Raw genomic sequence first — 11,552 nt, 5'->3', positions numbered from 1 at the left:
TGCAGCTGGAAAAAGCTACGGTGATACACTTACCCTGTTGTTTCACAGCTGAGCATTTGCAACAGGTTTGCATTGATTTTGTTCTACTGAAAGCAACTAGCCACGTACATAGACATATATATTTCACGTAACAATCATTACTCACCTTTTCGCTTTCTGTGTCAAGAGCAGAGGTAGCTTCATCCAGAAGCAGAATGGCAGGATTACGAACCAGAGCACGGGCAATTGCTATTCTTTGTTTTTGACCTCCAGAAAGTTGTGTTCCTTTCTCACCCACCCGGGTATTATATTTCTGGATGGTAAAAATTAAAAAAGAAGGCCTGTGAATACTCTTAGAAAAGGAAGATTAGAAAAGTAAATGCATGGCTCTAGAAAAGATCAGGCATTCCCATCTTGAAAGAAAAGAATACTGCAAGTGGTTTTAATAGAGCTAAGGTTTTATGAACACCTCTAGTATAAACAGTTATATATACAGCCACACACATTTATATCTGGTCTGAAAATTTACTTCCCCAAAGTACTATGCCCATACGATCATAAGTGTAACTAGATATTTAATGCTTACTGACACATACATGAAAAACCTGATCCTGCATTAGTTGGGAGTTAAGAATCCCAAATGTCATTAGTAGTAATGAAGATGAAAATGATGTAGTGATGCAGAAAAATATTTCAAGTTACACAGAACTACAGTGAAAACAAACTATCAAAGTATTTTTCCTTGTTAGAATCAAATTCTTGGCAGGCATGAAGGTCAAATGCCATGCCATTCACTTTTGATTTATTGCTTCTTCATATTTGTGAAGAAACAGTCCCTGTGCCTGCCTGTCCAATTAGAAATAGAGCATTTAGTTTACTGAATTATTTTAGAAAAAAAAAATTTTCTCAGAGAAACTTGAGAAGTTTCTCTTGTCAAAAGAAAAAATATCAAAAAAGTTACGAGGATTTACTTGTACATTGAGTATTCTCTTCTTTTACACCCCTCATTCTGCTTTGTCTAGCACAATATTAATTGGAATATTAGCTCTTTTTTGAACAATCTAAGTAGTATTATAAGCTTAAAACACACTGACATTTTTCAACTTAAATTCTATACTTTTTCCTATTAAGGGAAACCAAAATGTTTATTTTTAATTTGATCAAAGTGAGCTCTACCTAAATTTTTCCATATTGTTCCAAATATCTAACCTCACTGTGAAGAGAAGATCACTGTCTCTTACCTCTGGTAGTTTTTCAATGAAGGTATGAATATTTGCTGCTTTAGCTGCTTCTTCAATTTCCTCCTGACTAACTGCCCTACTGTTGTCTCCATATCGAATATTTTCAGCAATGCTGCAGTCAAACAAAATGGGCTCCTGTGACACTAGGCCCAGTCTGGATCTCAGCCATTGTAAATGTAAAGATCTGGTATCAAATCCATCTGCTAACTAGAAAAAGCAACAGAAAAACGATGCCAAGTTGACTACAGAGCTCATCCACAGATACACACTGTAAACCCGAAACACAAATTGTAAGAGGAAGGAAGTTATATGTTAGATTCCCAGCCAAAACCAAGTAAATTTTGCAGGCAAAATAGAAAAGAAGTAACAGTATAGATTAGATATTTCCTTTCATTAATTTTTAATTTTGTATGTGGTTTTGTTTCCATTTCCCAGCAGACAGAAAGAGAGTGCAGATCACAGGCAGTCCTGCCATCCCTACTGGCCACAAGAAGCACCAGGAACCTCCTGGGAAAGCCTGTCGATAAGAAGCTGAACACGACAGTGTTCTCAGTTGTAGGCCTTTAACTCAACCTTCAAACCTCCAAGGAGGTTTCTTTGGATTTTCTATACCCATTAACAGGGATTGCATTGAAAAGCCCATTGCAGTCTTCTGACGGTGATGCAGTAGCACCCCTGGAGGGTTACATTTGTATTGTCTGAAGCATATATCTATATTCCTAATGAGTGAATTCATATTGGCGAGATGACTTACACGCTGACAAGCAAGTGACGTGAACGTCATGCCCCTGTGAGACCAGACTGTGAGCAGCTCTGGGGAGGCAATGCAGCCTGACAGTCATTTTACTCAGTGAGATCCGTGCCCTGAGCCAGCACACCGTGCCACCACAGGTGCCACTGCTGGTACATGTGGTGAATGCCTGGTGCAGGCAACCGCAGGGCTCTTGAGATTGTCTACAGCTCCACTGCAGCCACAACCTCAGTAACCCACACATCTTAAAAAAAAAAAAAAGTCATCTTGCCAGCATCGTTTAAAGCCCCTGAAACCTTGGAAAAAGAGAGTTCTGTAGATTTAATTGCTATTAATGGCCACTCGAGTCTATTTTTACCACTTGTCCTTCCACAGGGTCATAAAATCTCTCCAAAAGCTGAATGGATGTGCTTTTGCCACAGCCACTGCTTCCTACTAATGCCAGAGTCTGTCCTTTGTTAACCTTCATGTTGAGTCCTTGCAAAACTTGAACTTCTGGCCTTGTTGGATATACAAAATGGATGTTTCTGAATTCAATGTTGCCTTCAAAATTGCTCTGAAAAGTAAGAGTTCACATGCTCATATTAGCATTTATTAGCTTTAACCATAATAACAGTACAATAATACTTAGATTTGATTATTAAAGTGAGAGAACTGACAAGAAAGTTTGGGAGGGTGTTTACAAAACTGCTTTTGAAGTCTTTTAAATTACATATTTCAGAGCACTGTAACAGGCTTCCCAGAGAGGTTGTGGAGTCTTTTTCTCTGGAGTCATTCAAAACCCACATGGACACAGCTGTGCAACCTGCTCCAGGTGAGCCTGCTTTAGCAGGGGCTTGGACTAGATGATGTCCAGAGGTCCCTTCCAACTCCAACCATTCTGTGATATATACTGGACTGACTGTACTATCATTATTTATGGGATGATCTGCAGATGTAAGTTACTAGACTCTTCTGGAGAAACAGTTTTCTGCATCTGTTGTATCTGTTTTTCACATCACGTTTGAAAAGCATATCCTTACACAAACAAACCAACGTTAACATTTTCATTTCTGACCCATGTAATTGAGGCACTTATACCCGATATCATCTATAGCAGGGGTCCTCAAGCTTTTTAACCAGGGGGCCGGCGCGTGGATGAAGTGGCAGGCAGTCATCTGCAGCCGCTTGGTTTGCCCCCGAACCCCCGGCAGGTTCTGTAAATACCGGGGGCTGGACTGAGGACCCTGGGGGGACGTATCCAGCCCGCGGGCCGTAGTTTGAGGACCCCTGATCTATAGCATTTGCTTTCCTGATCTCACACTGCAGGTAGCACAGTTTGAAAGAATGTAACACAAGGTCAAGATTAAGATAGCAGAGCTACATTCTTCGGTAGGTAACATACAGGCATGTAGGACAAGCTGTGTTTTAAATAAACAACATTAATTATTAATTAGCCATTCTAGCCAGGCCAATTACTAATGACACGTAGAAGGAAGGAGGCATACATTGACGCTATTGCCTCTCCTATTGTTTGGGGTAGGAGCCAGCCCTACATACATACTAGCAGCATTGCTAGTACAGTGCTCTCACAGCAGCTGATTATCTAATTTAATGGACTCAAAGCTTTGTTTTGCTGAAGTCACAGGCATCACAGGTATTTGAGTCCAGTCTATATGAGATATATTTTAATTTAAGTTTTATTTTACCAGAGACCTTCTGCCAAATCTTTCAACATCTGTGCCAGAGGAGCCTGGTTCAAGAAGAAATGTAAGTGTGCTCATAACTTTAAAGGCTGTAAATCCTTTATGTAATTTTATGTATAAGCTTAAAGTTATAGAAATTTGATTATAGCTTCCTGAGTAGGGGCTATCATCTAAAACCTACACAGCAAGTTCATTTTAAACTTAGATGAATTTGCAAATGTAATCCTTCCAGATCACGTAAACTGAAAATATTTCATGCAGGAGTATGACAAGTGCTAAGGTCAGTTTCCTTAATGACAATTTTGGTTTAGAGGTAAGTTTGCAAGGATTTTTGGAGTATGTTTTTGGTTATTTTCTTGTTGTTTTTTCCCTTGTTGTTCCTCTCCTCCACTTTAGAGCAAACTAGATTTATTTATTGTTAGCTTTGACTTCACAAGAGCACATTTTTACTTGTAAGGGTTTCTTTTTACAGTTGTAAGAGGACAGCTCTTGGCAGAACTGTTCTGTTTCTGAGGGAACTAGTCTCTCTTATCTACAAGAAGACTAGAAAAATGCATTTATGTTTTATTTCTCCTTTAAACCCTTACAAAGGCAACAGAACTGTTAGTGGAACTGACATTGTCAGTGTTTTCCTGAAACCATTTAAGATGTGGGTCAGTAGAATGAAAAGTGGTTTTTTTAAGCCCATTCAGAGCAAAACTACACTTCTGACTGAAGAACAAAAATAATATGGTCTGTTAAAGGACAATAAATAGAGTTGGTACCACTATTTTGTAACACATCAATCTCTTGTGACAGACAATAAAATATTACTGGTTTAGTTTGTTTCAACATTTTTCGGAAAACCCACCCCAAAACACCAAGCCAAAAAACCCCAAAACAATAAAACCCCTTACCAATTTTTCACCTTCTTCACTGTAACTGTCAATTAGAGGTTTTCTGTCCAAAAGCTGAAAGATTCTTTGGGCTGACACTCTAGCTTTGCCATAATCTGGTGCCAGGGAAGCAGACTGACCAACATTCATAGCTGCAAATATGATTGAAGAGAAGACTCTACAAAGACAAAGCATCATGCATTTGAGGTAGAGCAATGCGTTGTTTTCCTCATGTGTAAAACAAGCTTTCAGAATACAGTTTTTCAGCATCTTTAGATTATGACATTTCTAGAGCTCCTCACGCCCAGAAATGTCATCCAGTATTAGGAAGTTCTATTTGTTCCTGTAACTACTTTGTAGATGAGCAACGGCATGACATCACTTTTCTATATAATACCCTCTGCTTAGAAGGAACATCAAACTGCAAAGACTTCTCCAAAGTAGGTGAGCTGAGCTTGCTGCTCACCCTTGCAGCTTCACTGCCTGAATATGCACCTTCCACCAAAACAGCACCGCTGCCCAAACTGTGCTCCCAACCAGGCTGAATTCCTGAATGTCTGTGCCCCATTACCTCTATAATTTGATGAAATAATTTGCATGCATTAAATCACTATCCTGTGTATAATTATTTTTTTTTTTACATTTTATAAAGTATACTCACATAAATACATTTTCGAAGTTGGTCAGACAATGGGCAATGAGCCAAGCCCCAAATCTGAAGACTGCTGCATCAATAAAGTAGTTTGCACATTGAGCTACTCCATAGGTAAATCCATAGAGAGGGGCTTTTTTTAGAGAATCTCTGATAAAGGAAGAGACTTTCCATTAATAACTTAAAACGTAACCAAAACAGCAGACACTAGCTAGGGCATGGCCAGATATCTGGGTTAAAGTTTTCAAGTAATACAGTGCATCCCCTGAAAACACAACAAATCAGCCCAGAACACATGCACACTCACAAACAACCCCTGCCAGACCCTAGAAGCATCCTGCATCATGACATGGAACTGCTCTTTGGACAGAAAGCAATGAGATCCTTTATCCTCAGTTACGCTATCTTGAATCCCTTCCTTTGCTTTTTCTATGGCAGGGCAGGTCACCAGAGCAGTTAAAAAAATAAAATTTAATAACTACCACATATGACCCATTTTGTTAAGCCCAGCCTAAGAGCTGCCTGCAGGCTTCCACCAGGTCTTCCCATCTGAGCAGGGACCTCTCATCCCAGTTCGGAAAGAGATGTATTGCTGGGTATCCCCTGCAGGGATTCAGACTAAGCCTCTATTTCTCAATCCATCCTTCTGGAGGAGTTTCATTTTGTGTAGCTAATTCAATGCACACTGTATAAGAGTCTGGAGGACTCTGCCCTCATGGTTTCGGATGGTCTCTGAGGAAATGGAAATCTCCTTTCTCGTCCAAGCTGTAAATCAGAGACCTTTGACAGTCTGGATGAGTGTCCTGCCCATATCTGGGTATTACCAGATCACCAGACACTGAATTGTAACAGTTTTGGCTGAGGACACATTATGCAATGCATCATTTTCAATTCCTTTTTCTACATTAGTTACCTTGAAGAAGGAAAGAAACAAATTAGATTTTGCGTCATTTTATTTAAATAAAATGTAACTTGAAAAATCTGGCATCCCTGATGATTCAAATGTGTTTCAGTGGAGACAAGTCAGTGGGATGTAGCAGGTCAAACAAGGGAAACATATGAAGTTCATTTCATGATTTCAAAACCATAAAAGGGGAATAAAACTGGTTTATGTTAAAAAGGCTGTGGTATGGGAGTTAACTGTCAGTTCCTGAGTTAGCTAGCATCAATGCAATACACTGAAATGAAGCAAACATATGTCCTACATTCTAGGCATACACAGGCAAATAATATTCTGTAACACACACAGAGAATGCAGTTTACAAAGTGTTTCCATAATGAAAAGGAAAATTCTGTAAATGTTTTTTTTTCACTCTGCGTTTAAGAATGTATCTTAAAATATATCAAGTGAACAAATTTCAAAACTATGTAAACAGCTATTGATATCCCTCCCAATCTTTTGGGTACTGGATAGTTTGCAAGAAATGTATTTACAATAAATCTGAGAGACTGAAATCTACAAAGAAAGAATTATTAAAGAAAAAATTCCCACCTATATGGACCATTCAAGCTAGTCACATATCTTTCATAAAATGCTTCTTCCCTGGTCAATGAAGCTACAGTTCTTATGTTTTCAACCGATTCTGTTGAAATCTAAATTAGGAGATAAACAAGTAAGAGTTAATCCCTTACAACCGCAGTCTACGACTTATCTCCTAAATGCTTGATCTCTTCTCAGGTGTTTGTTATTTTAAGACCAGAAAGTGCCTGCTTTAGAGAGGAGATCTAGGTCTATTACCATGTGAGGGAAAGCCCAGAGCAATGAGATGATTCACCCCATGTTCACAAGACAAGGAAGGGGCTGAAGCCAACAACATCTTAAAGTTCAGAACCTTGGGCCAGCACACAGCCCCTGCCTTAACCCATGGTTGTGATCCCGATGAATTAAACATCATTTATAGAACAGGAACAAGCCCTAGTCATATGGACACAGCTTGCAGTTTTGCATGGACTACTTCTGTCTACTAGCGAAGTGCTATCAGGTAAATGACGGCAGTACCCTGAAACTTGAGCACATTAATGGTTTGCTACTTTATTCCATCACAAAATGCAATGTCAGGGCTTGACAACTCAGCCCTGCAATACTGCTGGCCACAGCACAGAGCAGTGCAGGCTACACTGCTCACCCTAGGCACAAGGCACACCAGCGCTGGTGCTGCTCTGTTACAAGCTGTCCCTACCCAGCAATCCACTATGGAGACTTTTAAAAGCGTTTTTTTTTCCTAATTTACAGATGGTTTGTGTTATCTATGTTTTGCTTTTCTTGGGGAAATATAAACATTCCCTTCATTCCCCACCCTGTCCTGCCCTCTCCCTCCTTCATTTGGCTTGGATAATTGAGTCAGCTGTAATATAGCTACAATGTTGTCCTTAAACAGTGATCTCACACCATAACCCTGTAGTTAAAACTGGAGAACTTACTCTTCCAGCCTCTTCCAGAGCTTTTTGATCTTTTGCGGCATGACCAGACACAGAACTAACACTTGCAGCATTCGTAGCAATAACGAAAGGAATGCAGGCCAGGATAAGCAAAGTTAACTGCCAGCCGTATACAAAAGCAATAACGATGGCAGTCAGAAGGGTAGAGACAGTCATAGTCATCAGTCCAAGGCGGCTTCCAGTTGCCTAAGAAAACCCCAGAAACCCCCAAATATCAGTCACTCGACTTTCTTTTTGTTACTTGTATTACCACTTCAAATTGCTGTATAGCCAAGGCCAGCAGTTCAGCTGGAAAATGAAACCATGTGTGGTCATGTGCGTGGACATGATGCACCTCCTTACATAACTGTTCTTAGACACTCCTTGTACCTGCCGGCATTCAGGCCTTCAAGCGAGGTTGAAATAGTCTAAACAGTTGGCCATAATAGTTGTTTAGTGAAATATGTATCTGGGACTTCCCACACTACCTGAGGCACAGAAGACTGCAGCCACTGTCACAGTAGGGCAGGTTGGTAGTTAGGTGCCCAGCATTAGGCAAGAAGGCTGTTCTAAATACAGCCATCCACTGACCTGTCCCACTAACTGTGGTGGAAAGTACTCATTCTCACGTTCTCACACTGCTACACCTGGGGTTGGGTTCTCAGAAAAACAATCTGGGTTTGGACCCTGCAGAAATGTTTTATCTGAGTTGGATAGCGAGTGGGAAAGATGAACTCATACTGAAGAACTCTAACCTCCTCACAGCCTGTGTAACCTTTTCATCAAGAACTTTTAAAATGAGAGATGGTTAGCATCCAGCATCCGGGTGGGCTCTGATCTACAGAAAAAAGGTCTGAAGACAACCCTGTTGAAATAGTTAATCTTCCAAAATTTGGCTTGATGGAAAAAACAAAAATCCTTGGGTGGGAAGCAAAAATTCTTCTCCCTTTTGCCAAAGACTTTCCTGCCCTGAAAAGACTTTTCTTGTTCAATAGAATTTAAAATAGTAATGATTAAACCAATGCCAAGGTGAATTGTTGCCATATGTTCTAGGGGTTGCACATAAAGATGGATTTGGAAACTTCAGCCAGCGCAGCATGAGGCACAGTACTTACTGACACTGTAGTGCTGCAGAGGACACACTAGCTCTGGAGACCAATTCATGGCCTTAGTTGACTTTTGTAGTTAGGGGACTCTACACACCCCTCCTTTCTACTGCCCTGACAGGGTGATATAGTTCAATACCACTGAAGAAAGCTGGAACTTTAAAAGATGAAAATCACTACGTTTTCTCAAAGACTATTTTCTCACTACAAGCCCATAAGGAAGGAGGACAGGAGAGAGAAACCAAAGTCTATGGAGACTGAAAAATGTAGGGATTAAAGAGGTTTTGACGTACAAGTTCGAAAGAAACAAAGACAACTTAAAACAAACCAGTAAACTTTTCCCCCACAAGTTGTGCAGTGATTTTTTTTTTTTTTTTTTAAGGAAAAGGGAAGAAACAGAGACACATTTGGCAGATTGTCAGGGACTGATGATGAGGTAAGCAGTGGGAGGAAGTGGTCAGAATTTGCTCTATTGTCCCACCAGTGTCCACTGCTTACCTCTCCCATACTAGCACCTTGAGTCATTCCTTCCCTTGGTCATTGCCCTCCCTGGTATTCTTTATTAATGCTGGGCAATTTCTTTCAGTTTGGTCTGCTTGTGTGTGAAGTGCATTTGGTGGGGAATGGGAAGAATTCTCTTCATTAAGGTCAGTAAAGGTTTGTATCATCTGCAGATGCAACCTTTTCATGGCACTCAGGTGACACCCATCATAGGATGCAAAAAAATGGGGTCCACTGATTCTGGTCCCCAGCACATATACAGATTTCACTTTGCATGGTGAAGTGGTCTAGAAGTTATATGTTTAGCTTAAAGACTTACAGGGAAGGAAATGAAAGGTACATGAACAACTGCTGGATTTTTTTATAGTTCTCAGAAATTACTGGCTGGGAAGCCATTTCCAAAGTGTCAACAGCATGCTATGTAAATGCACCTGCCAGTGTGTGGAGTAGATTTACTACCTTGTGTTTTGAAATAATTTAGTGGCTCTTGACAATTTGAATTAATAATTGTAAGGAAAAAAATACTTAATAAGCACACAAAAGAGAACAGCATACCCCTTTGACTTGGGAAGCATCTGTAGCAAGCCGAGTTAGTAGAACACCAACAGCATTTTTCTGATCATCGTACCATCCAACCTCCTGCAAGAAAAGATGCTAATTTGTCTCTTAAAAATTACATGTTCTTACTGTATTTCAGATTTATCAGGATTACTAATAAAATGAACAAATATTTCCAGCTCAGGTAGCATACAGGGAAACAGAAGTACAAGTCATGATGGCTAACTGCAATATTCTTCCTCCACAGTCAACATCTTCCAAGCAAACTAAAAGAAAAAGCTTAAATACTATTCTGTTATGAACATCTAATTGTTCACAAAGTTGTGATGTTCTTCTGAATGTACCTATTTAGAAACTTTGATTATAAACCCCCTCCCCTTTCACTCAGTCCTTCCATGGGCCTGAAAAAGTTCACTATTGCCTTCTTATAAGTTATTTATTCCATTAACTATAGAAGAGCACTTGCTTATCTATATTTGTACATACAGAAAGGAAATGAGGCTCTTTTATCTCTAAAGGCTATGGCAGATTTTGGGTCTTTTAATCACTAATTTTCCCTATCATATTTCAGATGTTGCTAGGAACACACAGGTTCTTGATCCCAGTGGATGTGTGCAGTGCCAAGTTATGCATTCTCAAGACTTCTATACAAGTAACTTGAAATTGCACAAATTAACAGGAAAGGTTTAATATAAGTGTACTCTTCTCACAGGTAATTCTTGATGCAATAGGGCAATTTGACTTTTTTGCAACAAAAAATTATCAGATTGTCTGTTTGCTATGGATTGCAGCATGTAGATTTAAATTTAAACAACTACACAGATTACCCTTAAATCTATATATTACATACTTGCATCATGACCACTCAAGCAAGGGGAGATTAAGCCTTTTTGGTCATCTTTGCACAGACAGATCTCCGCAAATTTGTGTGCTATTAACATGCCAGAAATACACACATTTGAAAAATTAGACTATCTGCAGTAGCAGTATTAGGCCAACTGCACGTGGATTAGGAGATTTTCAGAACAGTCGTACTTTTTCCTAAGCTAGTGGTAGAAAAGATGTATTTTTGTTTTCTTTTCTCCAGACCACACAATTAAAAGCCAATGTGTACCTTGTAACAGTCTGCAAAAGCCATCTGGCTCTCATGATACCCTAGCTGCCTAATTCATACCTGCTGAAGCAGTGCTCTGAAGGACAAAGAACGCAGTCTCATTGTTAGCATTTCCCCAGCCTTCCCAAACATGAATCCCTGGGGGAGGAAAGAGTCACAGTTTCTCATCTGATACTTTAACTCTGTCCATAAAGCCACACAGCAAAAGCAATGACACCAAAAAGTCTCCTACGACCCCCTGTGCATGTATACATCTTGGGAAAAGCACCATTCACATTCCTGGGACCTGAGACTATTCTCCCCACATAAAAGAAGCAACACGGCAATGAAGGCACGAGCTTCATTGTAACACCTTCTTTGTATACCCCAACAGCACTAGAAGATAAATCAGCCTATCTACTCTGCTACCAGAGACACTCGCTCGCAGCAGTCATAGCAATGGATTTTACAATACAGACACCAATGTGCAGTAACTTTTCTGCAAGCTGTGAAGCACTCATAAGGCAACAAACAGTAAAGTTTGCTTGATGGTATGAAAAATACCATCTGCTATGGGAAGAGTCTATTTTGTACTTACTTTGGCAAGAGCCTATAGACTGTCAATGAGAAATGACAGTCTAAGGCCAGACCCTCAGCTTTGATTTCAATCACGCTGAATTCATATCGCCTTCA

At 39.9% G+C, this 11,552-nt stretch overlaps 1 protein-coding gene across 6 annotated transcripts in view; it reads right to left on the bottom strand.

The window, feature by feature from the left end:
* ABCB5 (ATP binding cassette subfamily B member 5) overlaps positions 1-11,552 on the bottom strand; it is a 72,054-nt gene that overhangs the window by 13,871 nt on the left and 46,631 nt on the right. For 5 of the 6 annotated variants that reach the window (XM_080385206.1, XM_080385204.1, XM_080385209.1 and 2 more), the window contains 9 exons: positions 10,941-11,018; positions 9,764-9,847; positions 7,605-7,808; positions 6,676-6,776; positions 5,193-5,333; positions 4,553-4,709; positions 2,330-2,527; positions 1,221-1,427; positions 146-292 (listed from right to left, as the gene is read on the bottom strand). In XM_080385206.1, the coding sequence (XP_080241332.1) occupies positions 146-292; positions 1,221-1,427; positions 2,330-2,527; positions 4,553-4,709; positions 5,193-5,333; positions 6,676-6,776; positions 7,605-7,808; positions 9,764-9,847; positions 10,941-11,018 (1,317 nt within the window). The remainder of the gene's footprint in view (positions 1-145; positions 293-1,220; positions 1,428-2,329; positions 2,528-4,552; positions 4,710-5,192; positions 5,334-6,675; positions 6,777-7,604; positions 7,809-9,763; positions 9,848-10,940; positions 11,019-11,552) is intronic. The other variant, XM_080385207.1, reaches the window with a different exon arrangement.

The sequence above is a fragment of the Falco punctatus genome, assembly GCF_963210335.1.
Source record: "Falco punctatus genome assembly, chromosome: 4".
Classification (NCBI taxonomy): domain Eukaryota; kingdom Metazoa; phylum Chordata; class Aves; order Falconiformes; family Falconidae; genus Falco; species Falco punctatus.
The sequence above is the reverse complement of the archived record's forward strand: the minus strand, read 5'-3'. Positions and strand labels throughout refer to the sequence as shown.